The sequence below is a fragment of the Eptatretus burgeri genome, chromosome 11, assembly GCF_056783735.1.
Source record: "Eptatretus burgeri isolate ZD-2024b chromosome 11, Ebu_testis_v1, whole genome shotgun sequence".
Classification (NCBI taxonomy): domain Eukaryota; kingdom Metazoa; phylum Chordata; class Myxini; order Myxiniformes; family Myxinidae; genus Eptatretus; species Eptatretus burgeri.
The window spans coordinates 92,521,036-92,544,606 of NC_140971.1; the positions used below are offsets into that span (position 1 = coordinate 92,521,036).

At 43.2% G+C, this 23,571-nt stretch overlaps 1 protein-coding gene across 6 annotated transcripts in view; it reads left to right on the plus strand.

The window, feature by feature from the left end:
- LOC147017658 (uncharacterized) overlaps positions 1–23,571 on the plus strand; it is a 158,427-nt gene that overhangs the window by 57,560 nt on the left and 77,296 nt on the right. For 5 of the 6 annotated variants that reach the window (XR_015049575.1, XR_015049574.1, XR_015049573.1 and 2 more), the window contains 2 exons: positions 6,892–7,001; positions 22,879–23,004. Coding sequence is in view for 1 of the 6 variants with exons in the window: in XM_085847404.1 (XP_085703530.1) it covers positions 6,892–7,001; positions 22,879–23,004 (236 nt within the window). In the remaining 5 variants the exon portion in view is untranslated. The remainder of the gene's footprint in view (positions 1–6,891; positions 7,002–22,878; positions 23,005–23,571) is intronic. The other variant, XR_015049578.1, reaches the window with a different exon arrangement.

Here is a 23,571-nt window from a genome sequence, read left to right on the forward strand (position 1 = left end):
CTCTCTCTCTCTCTCTCTCTCTCTCTCTCTCTCTCTCTCTCTCTCTCTCTCTCTCTCTCTCTCTCTCTCTCTCTCTCTCTCTCTCTCTCTCTCTCTCTCTCTCTCTCTCTCTCTCTCTCTCTCTCTCTCTCTCTCTCTCTCTCTCTCTCTCTCTCTCTCTCTCTCTCTCTCTCTCTCTCTCTCTCTCTCTCTCTCTCTCTCTCTCTCTCTCTCTCTCTCTCTCTCTCTCCTGTCCAACCCTTCTCTTCCCGTCGCGTGCCTGGCCTATTGCTCTTTTCAGTGTATCTTCATCCTCCGTGTATATCATGTGACCAAGCCATCTCCAAATTTTCATCTCTCCTATGAAGTTTTTATCCACCTCGTTAACCTTCCAACCTCTTTCTTACTAAACATGTCAGCCGAGAAGATTCTCAAGATTTTCTTCTGGCTGCTGTAGATGAAAGACTCCAGTTTGCTATTTCTTTGGTAGTTTTCAAAGACTCACATCGAAATGGGAGGATTGACTTCATATTCCCATCTTAGATCCTCTTCTTCGTTTTGGTGTCATACATCTTTGATTTCCAAATTCCATCAGTTTGATGAATGTACGCCTTGTCTTTTGTATCCATTGTAGGTACTCTTTATAATCTGTACAAATTTATCTGGCTCTCGTTACAGCCTCAGTATTGTTACGTCTGAGGGGGGGGGTATGCATTCAAAGGGTAATTAGGATATTTAATTAGGCATGCCATGCTGTTCGAGTTGTACCAGGATCTCGATGTAGTAAGTTGCAATTCAGTGGTGATAAGTTGTCTAGTAAATGTCCATTTCTTTAAGGGGGAAATGATAATTGTCACGTAATTAGATAGGGAGACGGGTTAGGGTAAGTGTGTATGCGTAAACCCTTTTAGTATTCCCTGTAGGCTTGCCGTGACGTAACAGGACAGTGCTGCGGATGGCTCCGCCCTGTGATCACGATTGGCGGAAGGCGACGCAGAGGGCCAATAAAAGGGCTCGATTGGAAGTGACGAGGACTCGAGTATAAAAAGGATCTGTTCGGGAAAAGAAGAGGAGGAAGAGTCATAAAAAGAAAGCGTCTGGTCGAGGCTGTTGGTCTCAGAGCGCGCTCTCTCGTTGCGCTGGTTCGTTCCTCGATTCGTCGTGTCTCGTGGCCTTGCTGTGCCTCGTACCTCACCTCGGTTGGCTCTGGCGTTCTGCTGGCTCGGAGTACGGGACCGAACGGCGGGCGGACCTGCCTCCCTCTCCTGCTCGCATCTTGGCGCCAGAACTGGCTCCCTGGCGGCTGTGAGCGGTCTTGGGCCTACACCAGGAGGTCGACACCACCAGGAACAGCACCACGGTGTCTCCTGCCCCTGACGAGCGCAACGCCAGCTCGTCCGGCGCCAATCCAGGGACTGTTGCGTCGACACCACGGGCCAGCCTGACCACCAGCTACGGTGTGTGTGTGTGTGTGTGTGTGTGTGTGTGTGTGTGTGTGTGTGTGTGTGTGTGTGTGTGTGTGTGTGTGTGTGTGTGTGTGTGTGTGTGTGTGTCCCTGGCGCCTTAGAGGGTTTGAGATTTGTATATCCATTGGAATTGTTTGTGTTTTCCCCACGCCCGAACCCACACCTCCATCCCGTCGAATCGCTCCGGATCCCTCCTCTTGCCGAGTCTTATTATAATTTCTGGTTAGAGAAATAAACATTATTAACTCAGTGAAAAGCGACTCGTGCCACCTTCCTCGTCCCGTTTGCTGTGGAGCGATTAAAACCGCCATCTTTGGGTTATAAAGAAGTAAACCGCCTACATCGTTTCGGCTCATTCTACGTTGGCGGGACTGTTCAAGTCCTGTGGACGTCACAGTATCTTCCGCATTGCCTCTCTATTCACAGTCAAACATCCTTTCAAAGTCAATGGTGTGATAGGTGAAAGCTTGCACTCCATTCTTTGCATTGTTCTTAGTGTGAATATGTGATCCCCGCAGCCCCTGTTTCTCCTGAACTGACCTTTTTTTTAGACAAGTAGACAAATATCAAGGAGACCAGAACAACACTCAGTGGAGCGCACATCTCCGCCAGGCTGAACAGCTCACGTTTTGTATCCCACCAACAGGCTGGATCTGGATCCGGACCTGAAATAAAATCGAATCTGCTTGTTCTTGTCACCTCACCAACTCATCCATATCGTTTTGTCATAACTCGTGCGGAACGTTTTGAAATATCATGTTTATGTATCGTTTTTGGTCTCATCTCTCAATGGTGAAGATGAGAGTGTTTGATGCTAAAGTGTTTAGTCTCAATTCTATTTTTGGTGCTGATGAGGGTGTTGCATCTTGCGATGTAGCATTTGTAATTCTGCTCTCAAAGTCTTCTGCGAATGGTATATTGTGATACTTTCACCCCTACACTCTGGACTCTTGAGGTTGCTGGTGATGTCACTGATGGTTGTTTTTGGATTTTTCTTCTCAGCTCTGATGATTTTTCTGTCATCGACTCCAGTTGTTTTTCTTGGCCAACCTGGCTGTTGTCTATTGCGAAGTACACCAGTGGTTTCTTTCTTTTTCAAGATATTCCACATTTTTGTATTTGCTAGGAGTTGTAGAAAAGTTGTGCTATGGTTCTAATTGAATCCTGTTCTTTCAGCTTCCAAATTGCTTATTTTTTCTTTCATGGACAATTTTCTGGTCTTCATGTTGGTTTATGTCAACCGACTCCATAGGCAGACTCCCAAGGCAAAAGCAACGGGGGATAAAACCAAGACTTTTTAGCAGAGAGAGTGCGTGCAGAAGCATGTTGTAGCGCACGTGACTGAACTGCGTACATAATACCTTATCGTTCACTTCACCTTACCAAGTTGCACACTCGGCACCACGGGTCTTTCTCAAAATACCACCCGTCGCTTACAAATTCCACCTGCTGTTTTGCTGAATCTGGCGAAGGTAGGATCATCTTCTTCTTTTTAAGTTTTACTAGCATAACCCGCACTCTGCGCAACATGTTGGGGTGGGTGTGTTTGAGAAAGGAACTGATGCAGAGTATCAGTAGTAATTTTACTTTAATGCAGTAAGTGGAATATGATTTCACTGTTTCAGAACCATTTTATTCACTTTTTTTGTACCATGCACCTCATATGGTCTTTGAGATAATGTAAGCCGAATATCACGTTACTCGAGCGCAGAACAAAGTCGAAGATAGCGCGACACGAAACCACAAACTCGGAAATAATATATAAGATGGCGTTTTCAGAGCCGTGAGGCTCTAAATATTCCATGCGCCCAGACAGCAGCAGTGAATGAAGAAGCCTTTAGATAATCCATAATACTTTATGGATTTCCCACTCTCTTTTAACAAGATCAGAAATGCCATATAGAGTCGGGAATGCTTTCAGATAAAATGTCCGAAAATGTTCGGCAGATCTTACACGCCAATCCCCACCGCTTTAATACTTTCAAATAGACGCAATCTGGGTCTGTCATGCAGGAAATCTTTGGGTTTCCTACAAGTATCGTAGGTCCCAGTAGAGTGACACTTTATCTGATGAAGATATGAATTAAGACAGAGCAGCAAGAGGAGGGACGACAGCCTTTCATTAATGAATAAATACAGTTGGTCATAAGAATCGCTGATTTCTTCAAATTTTCAGATTTCACTCCAGAATTTGACAGTTATTTAGTCCATGAGATCTGATCCTCAAATCCGAAGGCCGATTTCGATTGCAGTATATACATTAATTAGGCTGTGAGACGTGATTGTGGTTCCAGGGCAAGGCATTTCTGAGCAGGCCGAACAAAATGGTGGCTTAAGAGCCAAGTGATGTGATAGAGGGCTGACCAAGATGGCACGCCGCCATTTTGGTGAGGCTTATTTTGGTTTTGTGAGTAGCACCTCCTAAGTCGCATTCAAAAGAGGCATTTAAATTTACACAAGTACCCAGTTTTCATTCATACACTCCCTTGGAGTTCCCTTCATATGCATGCAAAGTTTGGCGCTGCTAGGTTTCATGGTTTTGGAGTTAGAGAGGAGATGCGCGCGCGCGCACACCACACACACATGCACACACACACACACACACACACACACACACACACACACACACACACACACACACACACACACACACACACACACACACACACACACACACACACACACACACACACTCTTATAGTAAGATTAACAACATGGCATTTCTTGCCGCCATCATCTTTGAATTGCAATTACAGACTGCCAAACTTCATACTGTGCAGCAATTCACTCTCCGAGAGCAACAGTTAGTCGTCTTGAGGAGTAAAGGGGACATCTCATGCATGGAGTTGTACCCCTGTAGTTATTGTGCAGCAGGACGTTGATTGAATTCAGTGGTGGTGTAAATTTTGATGTGATTTAAATGTTTTGACGATAGAAAACCAGTCTCAGTGCAGTGGCTTTGTTCAAGTGCATATATTAACCCTCTAGAGCCCACAAAATGTTCTGGGTGAACGAAAAAAAAAACACCCCTGCGGCTCTAGAGGGTTAAGATGAGAAAATGGCTTGTCCTTCCAGATGGGCTCATTCTCCTACTTCTGTGACAACTATAGTAGATGTTATAATGACTTGTAACGCCGGCTCCAACTAGGTGGTGCTATTCCTGATGTATCATACGCTGTTACAGAACGTTGGTGCTGCTGAAGGAGTTTATTGGTAAAGGTTAAACTGGGTGGTTTGCCATTTCCTTCCCAGCAGTAGTTGGGGCAGGAATTTGTAATTTGTTCAGGGTGCTGGCGATAGCTCACCTACTCTTCGCGAAGGACACCATGGGATTTTTAATGTCCACCACCTCATGCCGGTAGAGGGGACATCCAGTTTAACGTCCATCTGAGGGACAGCACACACATTCATGAATCACTCTGTCTTGTGAAACACCGGGATGACAGTTTATAGCTGGGTCTGGATTCTAACCAAGGCGAGACGCCTTGGAGGCGAGTGTGCACCTCCTGTGACTGAATTTTCTTTGCCTCCTAAAACCTCCGGTTGAGGAATGCATACAAGTCAAGCAAACGTGCAAGCAGTATGATATTTAGGATGATAATTCCCACACTTATATGATGTCTAGACGGTTTTCATACAGGGAATTGAAGGATTTTATGACCTACACCACCGAAGGTGAAGGAGGTGATGTTTTCACCCCTCTCTGTCTGTTTGTTGGATTCACTATATATGCTAGATATCCCTTATTGTCGGGTTTTCCGTCTGTCTGTCTGTCTGTGTGTATGTGTGTCTGCAACGCGAGGCTCCACAGCACGAACCAGCGAACCGATTTCGATGAAACTTTGCCAACATGTGGAATATATACTGGGAATGTGCGCGTTTGAATTTCGTTGCCTAGCAACCACCTGTTGCTGTGCAGCGGCTGAAAAACCGCATACAGTATTTTCAATACTTGTCCTTCAGTTTTGAATGTAGAGAAACAAGACTTTGGAATTAAACACTTAGAGATATTTAGAAAATTTTACTTGAGCCGATTTTTGATTGAGGTTTTATTTTTCAAATGGTAGTCCTTCAAAAATCGGGTGTCTATTTACCGTCATTTTTTATGAGGGGCTTAGGAAAGTGGGCGGAGCTTAGGGAAAGTGGACGTGGTTGCTGAAAAGTGGGAGTGGTGTTGGGAAGTGGGCGTGGCTTATGGAAAGTGGGCGTGGCTTATGAAAAATATTGTGTGGCTCAGGTGTGGTCAAACAAGAGCATTGAGAGAAGTTTATTGGGGTGTGTGTGTGTGTGTGTGTGTGTGTGTGTGTGTGTGTGTGTGTGTGTGTGTGTGTGTGTGTGTGTGTGTGTGTGTCTGCAACGCGAGGCTCCACAGCACAAACCAGCAAACCGATTATTTTTCAAATGGTAGTCCTTCAAAAATAGGGTGTCTATTTACTGTCATTTTTTATGAGGAGTGCCAGTTGGCAAAATATGCAATAGGAAAAATCTTGCCAGGCAGAGGAACAATTGTATGTGAACCAATACGTCTTGGCAATGAATCTTTGTCGGTGGATCGGTCAGAATGAAAAGCATCGTATCCAGCGCTTAGATCCTAGCAAATCCCTTGTCGCCTACCGGCTTGTCTGTCTGTCTGTCTGTCTGTGTGCAGGATATCTCAAAACGTTGTGGATGGATTCGCATGAAACTTGGTGGACACATTGGGTGTGTGACAAGGAGGAATTGAATCAATTTTGGTGAAGATCCAGATCCGGATCCGATAATTTTAAAAGTGATTCTTCGCGATTGAGAGATGGGACCAAAAACGATATATAGCACGGTTTTTCCTCCGCGACTGAAGGTGAAGGAGGTTATGTTTTCACCCCTGCCTGTCTGTCTGTCTGTCTGTCTGTGTCTGTTTGCAGAATATCTCAAAAAGTTGTGGACGCATTCGGATGAAACGTGGTGGACAGGTTGGGTGTGTGACCACGACGGATTGATTCGATTTTGGTGAAAAACCGAAACCGGATCTGGATGCGAGAGTTATTTAATTTTTGAATCGATTCTTCACCATTGAGAGATCGGACCAAAAAACGATATAGTCCTGTATATCATGATATTTCAAAAATGTATTGGGCCCGATATGTTCTCGTAGATCATGCATTACGTGGCGGAGTTATGCGCTCTACCGAGTGCCCTTCTATTTATGAATTGTTAACCCCCCTCACACCAGGAGCAGTGTTATATGACACACGTTTATATTGACAATTTCCGAAATCCACATTGTAGCTCCAATGCATGATATAAATTGGTATTCTGGCCTACTGCCTTTGTGTTATGCATTTTCCAGACCAGTCATGATATTGAATGCTACAGATCTGCACATTGCCCTGCTGGCCTATTCTCATCGTGCTGTTGACCTCTCCTCCTCCTTCTCCCCAACTTCTGTGAACTTTCTTGATCGATACAGGCAGGAAGCGATGGGAAGACAATAGGTTGCTGTCCATCCTCCCAGCGTCTGTTTATGATTCTACTGCTCAAGAAGATCCACTTCAAGGTGACTGCTGTTGATGTGCACAGGTGAAACCTTCATTCAATAATTATGATAAAATATTTAATCAAAACAAACCTGACTGCTGTACTTTATACACCAGATTCCTGATAATTAAAATACTCACCATTTCAAAATCAATAATTTGAATAGGGTCCTATGTTGCGCAATCTCTCCAACTTGAATACTGTCTTGCCAATTTGAGGTGTGTCTGTGCATGCGTACGTGCGTGCGTGTGCGCACATGTGCATCGGTCAGTCATGTTTCATTGATATACACAGTAACCCCACCACCACCACCACCTTATGTATTTGTGTTAACTAGGCAATACCCCTTCCCTCAGGCAGTGGTTCAACCACTTTCACCATTCTACGTGTATAGGTGAAAATCGCAAGTGATCACCTCACATTCACGGGGAGGGTGTGAGAAGAGGGGTGGGGGGGGGGAGTATTTAATAGCCCTCACCTGACTCTGAGTACCCCAAGCAGGAATGCAAAATTTGATGGAGGTCGGCCAAGCTGTTTTCGATAACGTAAGGATCCAACAAACTGACAATGCCTTATTTTATATAATGGGATGTAAATAATGTCACGTCTGCATATTATGTACTTTGTGGATTAACGTATGTGGGACAGCTCATAACAAATGCAGAGTAGGTGCCAAAAGTCCCCCCATATCCTGTTTACCTTCTTCTGCACTTCCAGTTTATTACCTCCACCACCGAAGGTGGATGGAGCTTATGTATTCAACCTTGTCTATCTGTCTGTTTGTTTGTTTGTCTATGAGCAGGATGTCATAAAAAGTTGTGGATGGATTCGGACGAAATGTGGACTGGTTGGGTGCATGACCAGGACTAACTGAATCAATTTTGGTGAACATCCTGATTGGGATCCATTAATTTTTTTATTTTTTTAAAGCGATTCTTCACCATTGAGAGATGGGACGAAAAATTACATATATATATATATATATATATATATATATATATATATATATATATATATATATATATATATATATATATATATCATGACATCTCAAAACGTTGTGTATGAGTTGTGACAAAACTTGGTGGATGAGTTGGGAGGTGACAAGAACAAACTGATTAGGTTTTGGTTCAGGTCCGGATCCAGATCTGGCCTATCAGTGGGATACAAACATAAAGGATTCAGCCTGGCAGAGGTTTCTGCTCTCCTGAGTGCCATTCCCATTACCTCCATCAGCAAAGGTGGACGGAGGTCATGTTTTCACCCCTGTATGTCGGTTCGTTAATTGGCGAACAAATTTTTTTTCCCCCCAAGTATGTTGGTCAGTTGCATTTGTTTGGCCGTCTGTCTATTTGTCACACGATTTTTGGCCACAGTTTCCAAGCAATCGTTCTGAATTTTTATTGTGTACGTCGGTGACAGCCCAAGGACAGAAACATTTAATTATGTTGAAGATCCGATTCTGGATCTGGAAACTAGAAGTTTTTTTTTTTTTTAAACTGATTCTTCACCATTGAGAGATGGGGCTAAAAACTATATTGCATGATATCTCAAAGAGTTGTGGACATGTTGGGTGTGTGACGAGGAGCAATCTATTCGATTTTGGTGAAGATCCGGATCCGATAATTTTTCAACTGATTCTTCACCATCGAGAGATTGGGCCAAAAATGGCATACTGTGGAGCACAATATCTCATAAGGTTAGTGATGGATTTCAACAAACAAGCCGATTTGATTTTGGTTCAGGTCCAGATTCATATCCGACCGATAAGTGCAATACAAAATGTAAACTGTTCAGCCTGGTGGAGGTATGCACTCTACCTCGTGTCGTCGCTCTGCGGGTGATTTTTAAAAATAGTTTGTCTGTATGTCTGTGAGCAGGATATCTCAAAAAGTTGTGGACAGGTTGGGTGTGTCACAGGGATAGAAGGATTCGATTTTGGTGAAGATATGGATACGGCAATGTTTACTTGTTGTTGTGTTTTCGGTTATGTGCCATTACCAATCGGCTTGCTATCCCTTACCAAGCCAGCCTTTTACCAACCATTTCATACGAGTACTTGCTTGAGTGCTAAAGCCACTTGCCATGCACCCGACACTATTTCAGTCAATAACTGTTTAGTTAGTGTCCCGATCGGGATGTACAGTCGGCAGTATCTCCAAGGTAGGGGTACGTAAACAGCACCGACGGATGTGGTATATATGGGTGAAAGAAAAGATTTGGAAATTTGGCAAGCGAAAAAGGTTTACTTTGTAAATAAAATACCTAAGTTGTCCAATTTTGGGTGTACATCATTGCAAGATGATGCAGCAACAACACCAGTGGATCTGACCAGTTTAACTGTCAGTGCTGACGACGGCGTTGCTAAAGAAGGAGGCCTGGGTGCAGAAGATAACTTGACTTGACTCCAAGACGACCATAGTGTCCCACTCAAAACCCTGATGCTGATGTTCTTACCTTCAGCAACGATCCAGTTAAATGGAAAGACGGCAAGTCACTTCGAGTGTACCGGACAAGGCGGGGACCCGCTGTTTGCCAGAATCACTGTGAGAGATATGTGGCGTCGGAGAGAATATGTGAACAGGGTCGAACTCGACAAATTCCAAAAAGCAATTTGAAACAAACGCTGCAGAATGGGAAAATCGTTGATCGTGAGTGGTTGCCGTACTCGCCGTCAAAAGGACGTATGTTTTGCTTTGTGTGCAAATTATTTTCATCAAAGAAAAGTGCATTGTCTGATTCAAGGTTTGATGATTGGAAACGCAGCTATCCCTCCATTGGGACCATACTCTGTGCAGAGCGTTGGTGCTGCCTAAACAGTCTCCTTGGCTATTGGACACAATCCTGGACCGGTCACCACTCCGACACAGGATACCAGCATGCTGGCACTCATTTTGCCAACCTCAGAAGGACGACAGGCAGAGTCAACCCCACCTGGTATTAATTCAACAGACGAGTGGGATTTGAACTCAGGATCCTAGGATCCCCAGCCCACCACCCAAACCATTAAGCCAACACCAGGCACATGCTGATATCAGAGTCGGGGAACATGAGCAGGCACCAGAACGTACACAATCTATGCTTCTGTGGTGTACGAGGCAACAGGAAGGTGAGAGAATCGACACATCGCTGGAAATTCAGCTCAAGCAGGAGCAACAGTACTGGGAAAACGTGCTGAAACGTGTTGTTGACGTCAATGAATTCCTTGCTGAACACAGGCTGGCATTTCGTGGAGCCCATGAAACTCTCGGCTCACCACATAATGGAACTTTCTTGGAATTTTGGAGCTCATTTCACAGTTTGATCCCTTTCCTTTCAGACCATCTTGCCAGGTTTGGAAATTCAGGATGTGGAACTTCATCGTATCTTTCATCCAGTACATGTGAAGAGCTAATTGGACTGATGGGGAATAATGTAAAATCTGCAGTTATTCACGAGATTAACGATTCAAAGTATTTGTCCATCAGTGTTGATAGTACTCTTGATATACGTACGTCACGCATATCAGCTCACCATCATTATACGCTATGTACATGTGACCGGGGCTCCTGTTGAACGATTTCTCAGTTTCCTTCCAATCACCGATCATTCAGGTGAGAATCTTGTTGATGCAATCTTGAACTACTGTCAAAAAATGGAATCGACTTTTCAAACTGCAAAGGTCAGTCATGTGACAACGCATCCAATCATGTCTGGAAAACACAAAGGTGTCCAAGCGCGGCTAAAAGATATGAACCCGCATGCCGTTTACATTCCATGTGCTGGACATTCTTTAAATTTGGTTGGAAGAGAAGGCAGCTGAACGCTGTGTGGACGCCATGATTTTCTTTGGTATTCTAACAGGGATATACGATTTGTTTTCCTTTTCCTCGTATCGCTGGGAAATACTTCATGAAAACCTTAGGGGGAAATGGCATTGTTGTCAAGCGATTGTCGGACACAAGGTGGTCAGCAAGACATGATGCTGCTCGAGCATTTAAGAAAGGATACGCATAGAAAAAGAATGCTCTGGATACAGTCGCTCAAGACGGTGACCATCAGCCACCAGAAAGTAGACACATGGCTCAACACTTCAGCAGCCCGATGGACCACATTGAAACAGTTATTCTAGCTGACTTGTGGGATACAATCCTGGACAGATTTAATGCAACTATTCAGTCAGTCCAAGCAGAAGAGATCAAACTGTCACTGTTGGGTAAATTACTGGAATCTCTAAAATCATATCTTCAAAGCGTTCATTATGATTTTGATGATTAGGAAGAACGCGTCGTACAATTAGCAGTTGAGAAGACGTGCCGGAATGCAACATGACGGGAGAGATGATTGCCCGGTGCTTTGCAAGATCGACCAAGTCACACTAAAGGGCGTCTCCAAGGTTGAGAAAAATTTCACCTTGAGACGTTCATTAAAATCCTGGATACCCTTTCAACGCATTGTCAGCACCGAACAGAAGGCAATGTCGGTGTACACAACATGTTTGGCTTTCTGACCAAGATTCAAGACACGTCGACACATGATATTCAGAAAAAAGCTGCGGCCCTTGCGTCCACTTATCCTTCAGATTTGGATGCATCTGTCCCAGTAGAAATGCATCACTTTGCTGAATTTGTTGTGGGTAAGGAGAACAAAACAGCTTCTGACCTCCTTCGCCTCATTTTAACAACCCCGTGTGATTTCCACATTTCCAACTGCTCCGGAGAACAGTCATTCTCTCGTATGGGACTTGTAAAGCATGAACTGAGAACCACCATGGGCCAGGATCATCTCAACTGCGTTGCCGTCATGACCACGCAATGTGACATTTTGAGAAAGTTGAATTTCTCCGATATCGTCACAGACTTTGCAAGTGTGAAATCAAGAAGGAAAACATTATGAAGAGGTGACACAATTTTCATGTCGCGTGTATTGCAATGCAGTATGAGCACATAGTAACATTGCAAACTGTTTTTCTTATTTTTTTTTTATAAGTTATTACTTTATGGTATAACTGGTGTACGTTGTTAGTATCAAAGTTAATGAAAAAAGTAATTTTATTTTTAATTTTTTGAAGTTTTAAAAAGTGTTGGCGCGAAATGTTTATAGATCTATACACAGTAATACTGTTCGGTTCTTTTTTTAATTTTTAATTTCTTCGCATTATGTTTCGAAGTTGCATTATGCTTCCACAGCAGGTATGTCAGAACACCACGTACCTCTCAATATGTTGAGGACTCAAGTTTTATTTCCCATGACTAAAGTATTAATTTTTATACACTATATAACGTGCGTCTCTGTCATTACATCTAAGATATAATAGCATGCTATGCAAGTAAATGCTTGTGCTTATTTGCTTTTCTTTTCATTGCACAATCGATCCGTAACTAGCGCTTTCCCACTTGGTTGTCGCTTTCTTTGAATTTCTATGTGACTGAACAAACACAGCCGAGGCAGGTACAAGCATTTTCACTACTCACCTTGTCCTCTGTACTTTACACAAGGAATACAAAGAAATGTACATTTTCACATCAAAACTAGGAGTACATGGAAGGAGAGATGCATTAAAATGTTCTTCAGCGAATCTGTCCGACACTCTTGGAACTCGAGGACATGTTATGCACCACGGTGATCGATGGCTACATTGAAGTACTTCATTCTTTACTTCCTTGCGTCCCAACACTATTGTCAGGTCAGGCCAGCTCAGATCTGTGACTTGCTGCAGGTACCATGTAAACCTGTCCTAACCTGTTTCGTTGTCGGCGACTAAACCGTCTCCCCCACCAGGTTTCCTGGTGCGGAGGGTGTATGGATATATGGACACGAAGCAGGATTAAAAAGAAAAACCTGTCAAAGGGTGGAGGAGCTCCTTGTGAGCCAACGGCCTTCCATATCTCGTGCCCAACTGTGTCTGCGGATGTCGTCCTGCAGTAAAATCAGCTCAAGAAGAGGAAACGGATATCTCTGCGACGCGCTAAACTTCGGTGCATGCTCCCACACCTGACTTGACCTGATCCTGACACATTCCCTTTTCCTACCGATATCAGTTTCCTCTTCTTGAGCCGATTTTAAATTCAATGTTCTGATAAAGGTCTCATCCTTTGTTTTTGTTTTTTCTTTTCTGGGAAAATTCGGAATTCCCCTCCTTCATCCATTGTCTGCAATCTTTGCCCAGTAGCTTCAAGTGGAAAATGTTCAGGATGTGTCATATCCTCTTGTTTGAATTCAATTGTTAATTTTATTTTGAAACTTTTTATTGCATGTTCAACTTTCCGAGAAATATCATATACAGTATATCGTTTTGAGCTCCAAATTGGCAGGTTCCTTGATTTGAAAAACAGGATTTGCAGTTCGGGGTTTCATTTTCACAAATATTCAAAGAATATGATCTCACAGTAAGCATTGGATGAATGTTTGTAAATCCTTACCAACCGCTTCTTAGATGTAGGGGGATTTGAACAATGACATTGGGAGCTCTTTTAATCTCAAATCATTTCTCTCTGATGTACCATACTCTTCGTGGAGCATTGGTGCCGGCAAAGCAGCTTCCTTAGCAAGGGTTATGCTGGGTGGTTTGCCATTGCCTTCCCAGCACTAGTTGTGGCAAGAATTTGTCCATGGTGTCGGGAATAGCTCACCTACTCTTCACAAAGGACGCCGAGGGATCTCCAATATCCACCAACGAATGCTGGCAGATGAGATGCCCATTTAACGTCCATCCAAGGAACGACACACATACATTGATGAATCGCCCTGCCTGTGAAACACCGGAATGACGGTTTATAGCTGGGTCAGGATTCAAACCCAGGCTAGACGGCTTGGAGGCGTGTGCACATACCTTTGGACCATTCTTTCAGCCCCCTGGATACTCAAATGAAGGACTATCCCTGTGACACTGCAGTATCAAATAGACTCTTTATATAACTTTGCTAGTATGCTGATCACTTGATCCAACCCCAATGGCCCTTCTCAAGACGAATCTGTCCGGAGCATTGGAGGGAGATTGTGGATCTTGCAGCTCAAAGTAGAAGGCCTGTCGTGCGTTAAATGTTATTACCTCTCCAGTCTAGTCCGATGTCATCGCACTCCAGGAAACGCACATTGCTCACCCACCACTTCCTTCTCATTATCAAATATGCAGGTTTAAACTTGCTGCTGCAGTGCATCATGATAAATATGGTGTTGCCACCTACATCCATCACATACCATCTGATTGGACTGTAATGTCTGAGTCCAATACTTCCGATATCTTGTTGGCAAGTTTGAAGATTTGTTGATTAACAATCAGCAACATCGACAAACCACCTGTTAGTGTTTGGCCAACCTTCCTTCTCAGTGTCACAGCATCCTCAAATTCACCTTGGAGATTTCAATAGCCACCACCAATCCTGGAGATACAGTGCCAACGACATTGCAGGTGAACAGTTGGCTGATTGGGGTTGGACTCGTGACCTGTTACGGTTCTTCGAAACCGGCACTCCCCCAAAGCAATGGCACAGAATATATAGTGGGTCCCGAGACAATTATTTCATTCGTATTCATTTTAGATACCCCTTCCCTTATGTGAAGTGGGTTTTGGGATAATATGCGTTGCGTGGGCTTTAGGTCGTGTTTTTATTTCCATTCTTTACATTATTCGGCCTGACTGCATACACGAGCCTTTCTTCACGCAAGGATGCAGACCATATCAGTTACAGTAATAAACAGCAGTCACAGTATTCGTGCACCATTCCCCATTCAAATCGCACACCATTATCCAACAGATGTTACCCCTCAGATTTCACCAGATTCGAACCCCAATGTTGCAGCATTTCATACACCACCAGAACACCTTTTATAAAAATTACCACGCCATCAGACCACAAACCCAAGCTCACTTACCTTCACCATTAACAGACACAACAAATGAACAACCACCTCCATCACGAAGCACCACATGAAAACCGCTATGCTACACTACCACTGCCATTGCTCAACCACTGTCACCACCGACATTCACCACCACCCTCTGGACTGGCAGGAGACTGGGAAGGTTGTGACACACTGTAGTCGACACTCGGATCGGGGCGTTCTGGCATGCAACTTGAGGTGCAAGTGTGTTCTGAATTCCATTCGATGTCATGTAGATAACCCTGGCGCTCCGCACAATTATCCCCCTCATTGGATGTCCAGTGCGCCTTCATGGCTGGAGAACGCAACCAAATACCCCAGCGCCATGTTAATCACGGAGCTTAGCCGTGTGGGGGAGTTCTAGAAACATGAGGCCATTTCCACCACCGAATCCTTGCATGGGCAGAGCTAGTGCCGGGGTAATCGTCCGTTCACCAATGAAAGCTCTATTGGCTCATCCTGATCCGACTCTTGACTCCTCCGCCAGGGGATTATAAAACGCCATGTTCCGCACGGAAAGTGAGTGAGTCAGTGGATCAGTCAGTGGGTGCAGAGTGAGTCAATCAGTTTTGGTTCTTAGTGTTCTGGTGGTCATGGGTCGGACAACGGAGCTTGGCAGAGCGAGCGGAGCAAGCGAATGGAGTCCACAACCAAGCAAAAGAGCCAGGCACCAGACTGAGCGTAGTATTAGTCCATTAGAATTTATACGTACAGACCTCTTTACACTTCACTTTATTACTGTCTTCTCATATGTTCTTTGCTTTATTTCCAACCCCCCTTGATCTTCATCTTTACACCTTCCTCTCCACACTTCACCTGCACATCACCTGCACTCCTCACTGCACCTCTACTGACAATGCACTGTAGACACCCTCAGTTTTCCTCTCCCCTTCTCCCTCCTTAGCATAATTATTCTCACCTAAGGATTTGGAGAGGGTATTGCATTTGGGTCCGTTTATCTGTCTGTCTGTCTGTCTGTTTGTCCGCACAGAACTTTCATGTTTTCCTCTACAACCGCCTGTCAGATTGAGCCAAAATGTTCACCAGTGGTGCGACTACTCATGTAGAATCTATCAATGATAATTACGATGTCATAGGTCACATGGTGTGGCAGCCATATTGGAAAAACGGAAAAACTTTGGACTTCTGTATCTCTGAAACCACACCAAGGAAAAAATTGAAACTTGGCACACAACAAGTACTCCTCATGGGGAAATGAGTGTGATTTTTTTTATGATGTCATACGTGCCCTCATTGTGACGTCATAATTGCATATGTCGAACGCCACATCCGATCAGTATGACAATTTTTGAGGGTTATCGAGGGCTAAAATTGTCCGCAGAAAAAAAAAAATGAATGACATCATCGATCACGTGATTCGGCAGCCGTTTAAAAAAAAAAAAAAAAAACCTTCAAAAATATTCTTCTCTGAAATGGCTGAAAAGATCGAGGTGAAACTTTACACATATGACCGCCTATCCATGAGGAACAAAAGAGTCACACATATGATGTATTGGTCACATGGTTTGGCAGCCATATTAGATTAACCTAAAAACATAAAAACTACACCACTCAAAAGAAGTCCTGGTGAGGGTTTTCCATCTCTGCTCTTTTTCTTGATCAGATTGTAGAAGTTTGGGTTTCGGGAAACTCAGCACTGTCTCTTGTGTTTGTAAATACTTGCATTTCTTTTGCCGCACCTCACCAATCCTTGCTTTCCCTGCTACACACTTTTTCATTTGTATTCAATCCCATGCTTATTGTCCATATACCTCTCCTCACCCTTGCTGTAAATAAACTTTATTATTGTGAATGTGCCCAGTTTGGCATGTCCTTTCCTCCATTAGTCTCGCATAGTCCTCACGTAGTGTTAACTGGGAAGTTCTACCCCACGTGATTTGCTCTCGGTAGCCAGCGCACACTCAATGTATCACTCAGTAGTAATCCGAGTGTGCATTGAAGGCACAAACTCGCTTGGTGCGGCCGTACAAAGGTAAGGTACCAAAGTGAAGTCATGATACCCTGCCAGGATTGGCAGTACCAATCGGTATTCATGGTTGCTTAACAACCCACTGGGCTGCAGAGTTATCCACGACTGGTGGCCTCAGAACCGGGAGTTCAGGGGGAACTCGAGTGCTTCCCCTTGGGGCGAACCTCGAACCCCGGGCTGTAACAGACCGTTTCCTCCTGTATGATGCCAAACAACTTGGCACCTTCCACTCATGCAGATGGAATAGGGATTACAACCCTGATCTCCGATTTGTATCAATTGATGAGTCATCGCAGTCCATATGGGGTCCCGTAAGATACTCCCCCATTTTCCTCACAGCCAACACCGTCCTGCCATCATCCATGTTGGGATTGAAGTACCACTCATTTCATCAAAGCCTTTCCCTCGATGGAACTTTGGTGAAGCCAATTGGCCAGGTTTTGCCACAGAAGTAGATGAAAAGATCACTTCCATTGATCCGAGACCTGAGAATTATAAAGTCCTTTGTCAAGTCCTCAAATCTCCAGCTAAAGAAACACTTTCACCTCTTGCTGGTTTCCAGAAACTGAAGCCATTTTGAAGAGACATAACCAGTGCCCCAACTGGCACCAACAGGAGACAACTGGAAACTCAGACCCAGCTGCACAACTTCTCTCATCTCTCGACTCTGCACATCATCAAAGATGGATTGAAACTGTACAGAGTATAGATTTCACCCATTCCAGCAGGAAAGCTTGGAACCTTCTCCACCACCTTGGTGCTGCTAGCCCACTCCGACATCACCCACCACAAGTCACTGCAAATGCTGTAGCATCAAAGGCATCACGTCCAAGCAACATAAGATCAAGGTGCGTAAGGAACTTTCTGCTACCATGGCCACACTACTTACTATCTCTAATTTGGCATCCCCATACACCCGTCATGAAATCGAAGAGGCACTCAAATCAACAAAGTCTGGAAAAGCAGCTGACCAAGATGTTATATACCTATAATTCTGAAAGACCCTAGGGCCTAAAGGTAAAGCTTGGTGTACTTCCTTCTTTACTGCTATCCATCAGCCTAACACCATTCCTTCAATCTGGAGAGAAGTCAAGGTTATCACCTTACCCAAGCCAGGGAAGCTGCTCGATGACCCTTTATGCTTCTGACCAATATCATTACTCTGCACATCATGCACGTTGTTTGAGCGTCCCCTGCTAAGCCGTATCTCATCATTAGTTGAGCCTTCCATCCTACTGGAACAAGCAGGACTCAGACCAGGGAGAAGCTCTGTGGATCAGGTCCTGGCTTTAACAACATACATTGAGGCTGGAATACCAATGCTGCCTCAAGAGTGGTGTTGCTTTGATAGATCCGTCAGCAGCTCATGACACAGTTTGGAGACATGGCTTCCTTCTCAAGACAGCAAAGCTCCTTCCCAAGACAGCAAAGCTCCTTGCCTGCCGTACATCTATGAGAGTACTAGCATCTATGCTTTGCAACCGTCATTTCAGAGTCTTACTTGGAGATATAACCAGTGCACCAAGGATCAGGATGCTTTTCAACATCTCCAAGTGACCAACCTGTGACTACTTCATGAAAGTTTGCTTATGCTGATGATCTCACTCTTGCCTACCAATCATGCAATCTTGATGATGTGAACAGAGTTTGTATTAATGACCTCAAGGTTTTGTTGAAGTATTTTACCAAATGGAGACTCCACCCCAATTCATCAAAAACTACTGTCACTGCTTTCCATCTGAGCAATCGCCTGGCTCGTGCCAAACGAGACGTCTCCTTCTGTGGTAAGTCAGTCCAGAATGAACCATACCCCAAATATCTTGGAATGACTCGGGATTGCAATGTGACATATAGGGAACATCCATAAGCTTGCCGGCACTATCTGGGAAGCTGGCAACGCAGCCTTCATACTTCTAGCCTCGCTCTAGTGTATCCCACTGCAGAGTACTGTGCACCGGTCTGGGCTGTGAGCTATCACACGATGTACTTTAACACTATCCTGAACTCAGCAATGAGAATTGTTTCTGGAACACTGAAGTTAACCTCTTTCCCTTGGCTCCCTGTACTGACTAACATCGCATCCCTGGACATTAGCAAGCAAGCACAAACATCCCGAGTGTACCTACAGATACAATTCTGACCTGCCAATCCACGAAGAGCGACTGAATCCTCCAAGACTTTGGTTGAAGTCACGGAAGTCTTTCTGGATAAGGGGACTTGCGGTGGCCAATACTAACGACAAGGAGTTGTGATGGCAACAATGGGAAAAGGCATCAGTCCAAAATTGCCAGCTCATTCAAGATCCAATGAAGGAGCTCCCAGGGTTTGACCGACAGAGACACAAGTGGAGTGGTCTTAAACGACTAGGAACTACACCTGCAAGGACCTCTCATCGTATGTTTAAGTGGAAGCAAAGTGAGAGCCCAGTGTGTACCTGTGGCCATCAAAATCACAGTTTTACATGTTGTACAAAATTGTGTGCAGAGGAGATTCAGTGGGTTCTTTGTAAACTACACAGGACTACTGATGCTGCGATCAAATGGCTCTCATTACAATACATTCAATTATAATTGTCTGCAAGTTCATATGAAAGAAGAAAAAGAACCACACTACAGAACTACCTTTAATACTAAACATTAATATAACCTCAATAGGATGTTATCAAAAAAGGAAAGATCCTACAAAAATATACATTCTGACACAAAAGCTCAATGGTCCTTGCAGATGAAATGGAAAAAGCTTTCTGATGGCCAAACATCAAGACGAGAGGTTGGCTACATCCCGATGAATATCCGCATAAAGAACCATTGAGGAGCCCAGCATGCATGTACAAAAACACAATTGAGTTATTTTGTTTCTTGGAGGCCACTGTTTGTCGACCTGCTTTTTTTGGTTTGTATGTTTTTTTTGTATACATTGTCGGTGCTCGTATAAGAGCTAACACACAGAACATATAACAAAAGGAGCAGGAGACAAGAGGGGTGGGAGATGGAAGCACAAAACAGAAGGGAACGGAAACATTAGATCTGTGTATGATGGCCACGACAGGGACTTTCAGGAAGGAAAGCAGGGAATTTGAAGGAGGTGGGTTTGTGGTGGATTGACGGGGTAGCTTACCTTAATCGCCAACTAATTATTACCACGCACCATCCTCTGTATGGTGCACATTCAAACAAGACAATCCTTGAGCTAATGTTTCCCTACTTAATCACATATAGATGGGATAACTACTCATACACAGGCCATACTCCTCTATGTTTTCATTTATTGACACTTTCCGACGGTTCTGTGATTTTTTTCACGGTGTATCAGCTTCGATGTCTGTTGGCACACAAAATTTCAGCTTTCTGCATCACCAAGAAGGTATCGAACATTAATATCAGTCAGTCAGTCATTGAGTCAGTGAGTGGTTTGAACAAGCCTTCTATATTAGAAGATATATACAGCACCTTCAGAAAGTATTCAAAGCCCTCAACCTTTGTTACATTTTGTTGTGTAACAGCCTGAATTTAAAATGGATTAAATATAAAACATTTTTGTCATCTATCCACACAAAATACCCCATAATGACAAAGTGAAAACGTGTTTTTAGAATTCCTTACAAATTGATTAAAAGGAAAAGCTGAAATGTCTTGTATGAATAAGTATTCAATGCAAAACTGTCATTTTTGTTGGATGTTCTTTTTCTTTTTCCTCCCCCCCCCCCCCTTCTTCATGAAATATCAATGGAGGCATTTTCATTAGATGTTTTCTTTTTTCTCCAAGTTTTGGATCCAATCCACCTCTGTCATGTTCTTTTGGGTCCTCATGTATTCCTTTTCAGAAATTTTCAACTTTGTCTTTCTCAGAGGGGATTTAATACGTTTTGCTTTTGTTTCCCTATTTTGCTAGGACACTCGGTAGAGAGCATACCTCTGCCAGACTGATTAGTTTACGTTTTGTATCCTACTGATGCCTGGTGTTGGCTCAATGGTTAGGGTGGTGGGCTTGGGATCCTATGATCCTGAGTTCAAACCCCTCTTGGCTGTTGAATTAATACCAGGTGGGGTTGAATCTGCCTTTCATTCTTCCGAGGTCGGCAAAATGAGTGCCAGCTTGCTGGTATACTGTGTCAGAGTGGCGACCCGTCCAGGATTGTGTTCAATAGCCAAGGAGTCTGCTTCGGTAACACCAACGCTCTGCACAGAGTATGGTCCCAATAGATGGATGGATCCCACTGATAGGCTGCATCTGGATTTGGACCTGAACTTAAATTTAATCAGCTTGTTCTTGTCACATAACCAACTCGTCCACCAAGTTTCGTCTAAATCTGTCCATAACGTTTTGAAATATCCAGTGATATATCGTTTTAGCCCTGTCACTCAAATGGTGAAGAATCATTTCAATTTTTTTTAGATCTTCACCAAAGTCGAATCAATTCTTCCTTGTTATATACCTGAACTGCCCACCAAGCTTCGTCCGAATCCGTCAACAACTTTTGGAGATAATTTACGTTAAACGACAAATGTGGTCATCATTGGTTAGATATTTATCGGTATGCCATCCTGATGAGGACAAATAACCCCGAAATCTGGATTGGTAGCTCCGTTTGATGGTTAACTGATGATGACCATATAATCTTTGTCTGTTTGACAGAGTCACTGGGCCGAGGCGTCTGTGTTGGAGGCGACACTTTTGTGTGGACTGTTGTCCAATAGGGATCAGCGGAGTGCTCGTCACACTCCATATATTTCTATATATTTATATACATGTACACACACACACACACACACACACACACACACACACACACACACACACACACACACACGCAAACACAATATCATAAACAGAAAAAGAAGAAGAAGACGTTGTGCAGAGCATGATACTTGCAAAATCCATAAAACAAATTTGACCTAAAAATATATAATTGGCTCGTTGAATTCATTGACCTGAAATATATATCCTCTTCCAATTTCAAATCAATCGGATGCAAATTGATGATTTTAGAAATACCACCTTAGTTGTTGACCTTTGGCCTATGTTGACCTTTTGGTCTATGTTGACCTTAAAAATAATTGGTGGTTGAATTCAGTGACCTCAAATATAAATCCTCTTCAAATGTCAAGTCAATCAGATGAAAATTGAGGATTTTAGAAATACCACCTTAGTTGTTGACCTTTGGCCTATGTTGACCTCAAAAATAATTGGTGGTTGAATTCAGTGACCTGAAATATAAATCCTCTTCAAATTTCAAGTCAATCAGATGAAATTGAGGATTTTAGAAATACCACCTTAGTTGTTGACCTTTGGCCTATGTTGACCTCAAAAATAATTGGTGGTTGAATTCAGTGACCTGAAATATAAATCCTCTTCAAATTTCAAGTCAATCAGATGAAATTGAGGATTTTAGAAATACCGCCTTAGTTGTTGACCTTTGGCCTATGTTGACCTCAAAAATAATTGGTGGTTGAATTCATTGACCTGAAATACAAATCCTATTCAAATTTCAAGTCAATTGGATGCAAATTGAGGATTTTAGAAATACCACCTTAGTTGTTGACCTTTGGCCCATGTTGACCTTTTGATCTCAAAAACAATAGGCTTCTTCCTTATGACAAACTCTACCATGTGGTGAAGTTTCGTGAAGATCGGTTTAAAATTGTGACCCATCGGCGACAAATAGACAAACAGACCGACAGACAGAATAACAAAATCGACGAACCAATACACTTGAAAAATCTTCGATTTTGCAACTAACAATCTGCAATGCTTACTCGATGCTTGTTTATAAAAATGCATTGTTCTTTTTTGCTTTCAGAGTATTAGTGCATTTGGATTGTCATCCAATCACATATAGATAATCACAAGGCATGCACGCACAACTTTATTTCTGCTTCACTGCATGATTATTACATCTCAACTTTCTTGTTTGACTTTTTTATTGAACGGCTTTTTCAGTTCAGAGCTCTACCCGTTGAAATTTTCCATCAAGGGAAGGGATATGAATGGGGACAAAGCAACAATTAATTAATAATAATTAATTATTGTGTAGATTTTAAAACTGTGTTTTCATTACTCTTACAGAAAATCTGCTAATCTTGCAAACTTAGCACCTGGTACCCAGCCACCTTTCCTGACCTTCAATGGTGGAGTCAAAACAGACACACTCAAGATTGAAGAATTCCTTGAAGATATCCTTTGCCCTCCAAGGTTTGCTCCCTCTCTCTCTCTCTCTTCCTCCAAGTAACATACCTGATTGAATGTTTGGCTACCATGGAGTATTCCCTTTGAAATTGAACAATTTTCATCAAGAATGCAAAAAAAGGCAGTTGTGCAGAGCATATGTGACAGCAGTCAGCCATGCATAGCCAGCACTGTATCAGGTAATTTGAGTGGTGTGTAACTTTGGCATCCGAGTTATGATCACACTTCAAAGTCAAGATACAGACTATACAATATTTATAATGAATCTATCCATTTTAATTTCAATGTTATAATTTACCAATGACTTTAGATATGCAATGTGTTACTTCCTTTCTTGATGCTCAGCATTTAAAAGGATAGCACATGGACAAACAACCATAGGTTCGCAACCATTGAGCAAGTGTCGATGAGGCAAATTTCCTCCTCCTGTTTTTAAGTTTGTTTTGGAAGGGAAAGTATTATTATATCATTATGGCCACCGACTCACAGCTATATTGGACAAAAAAAACATACCTTCTCCGATCAATGCAAAACTTTAAAGATGTGATTGACAACCCATTCTGAATTCATTTT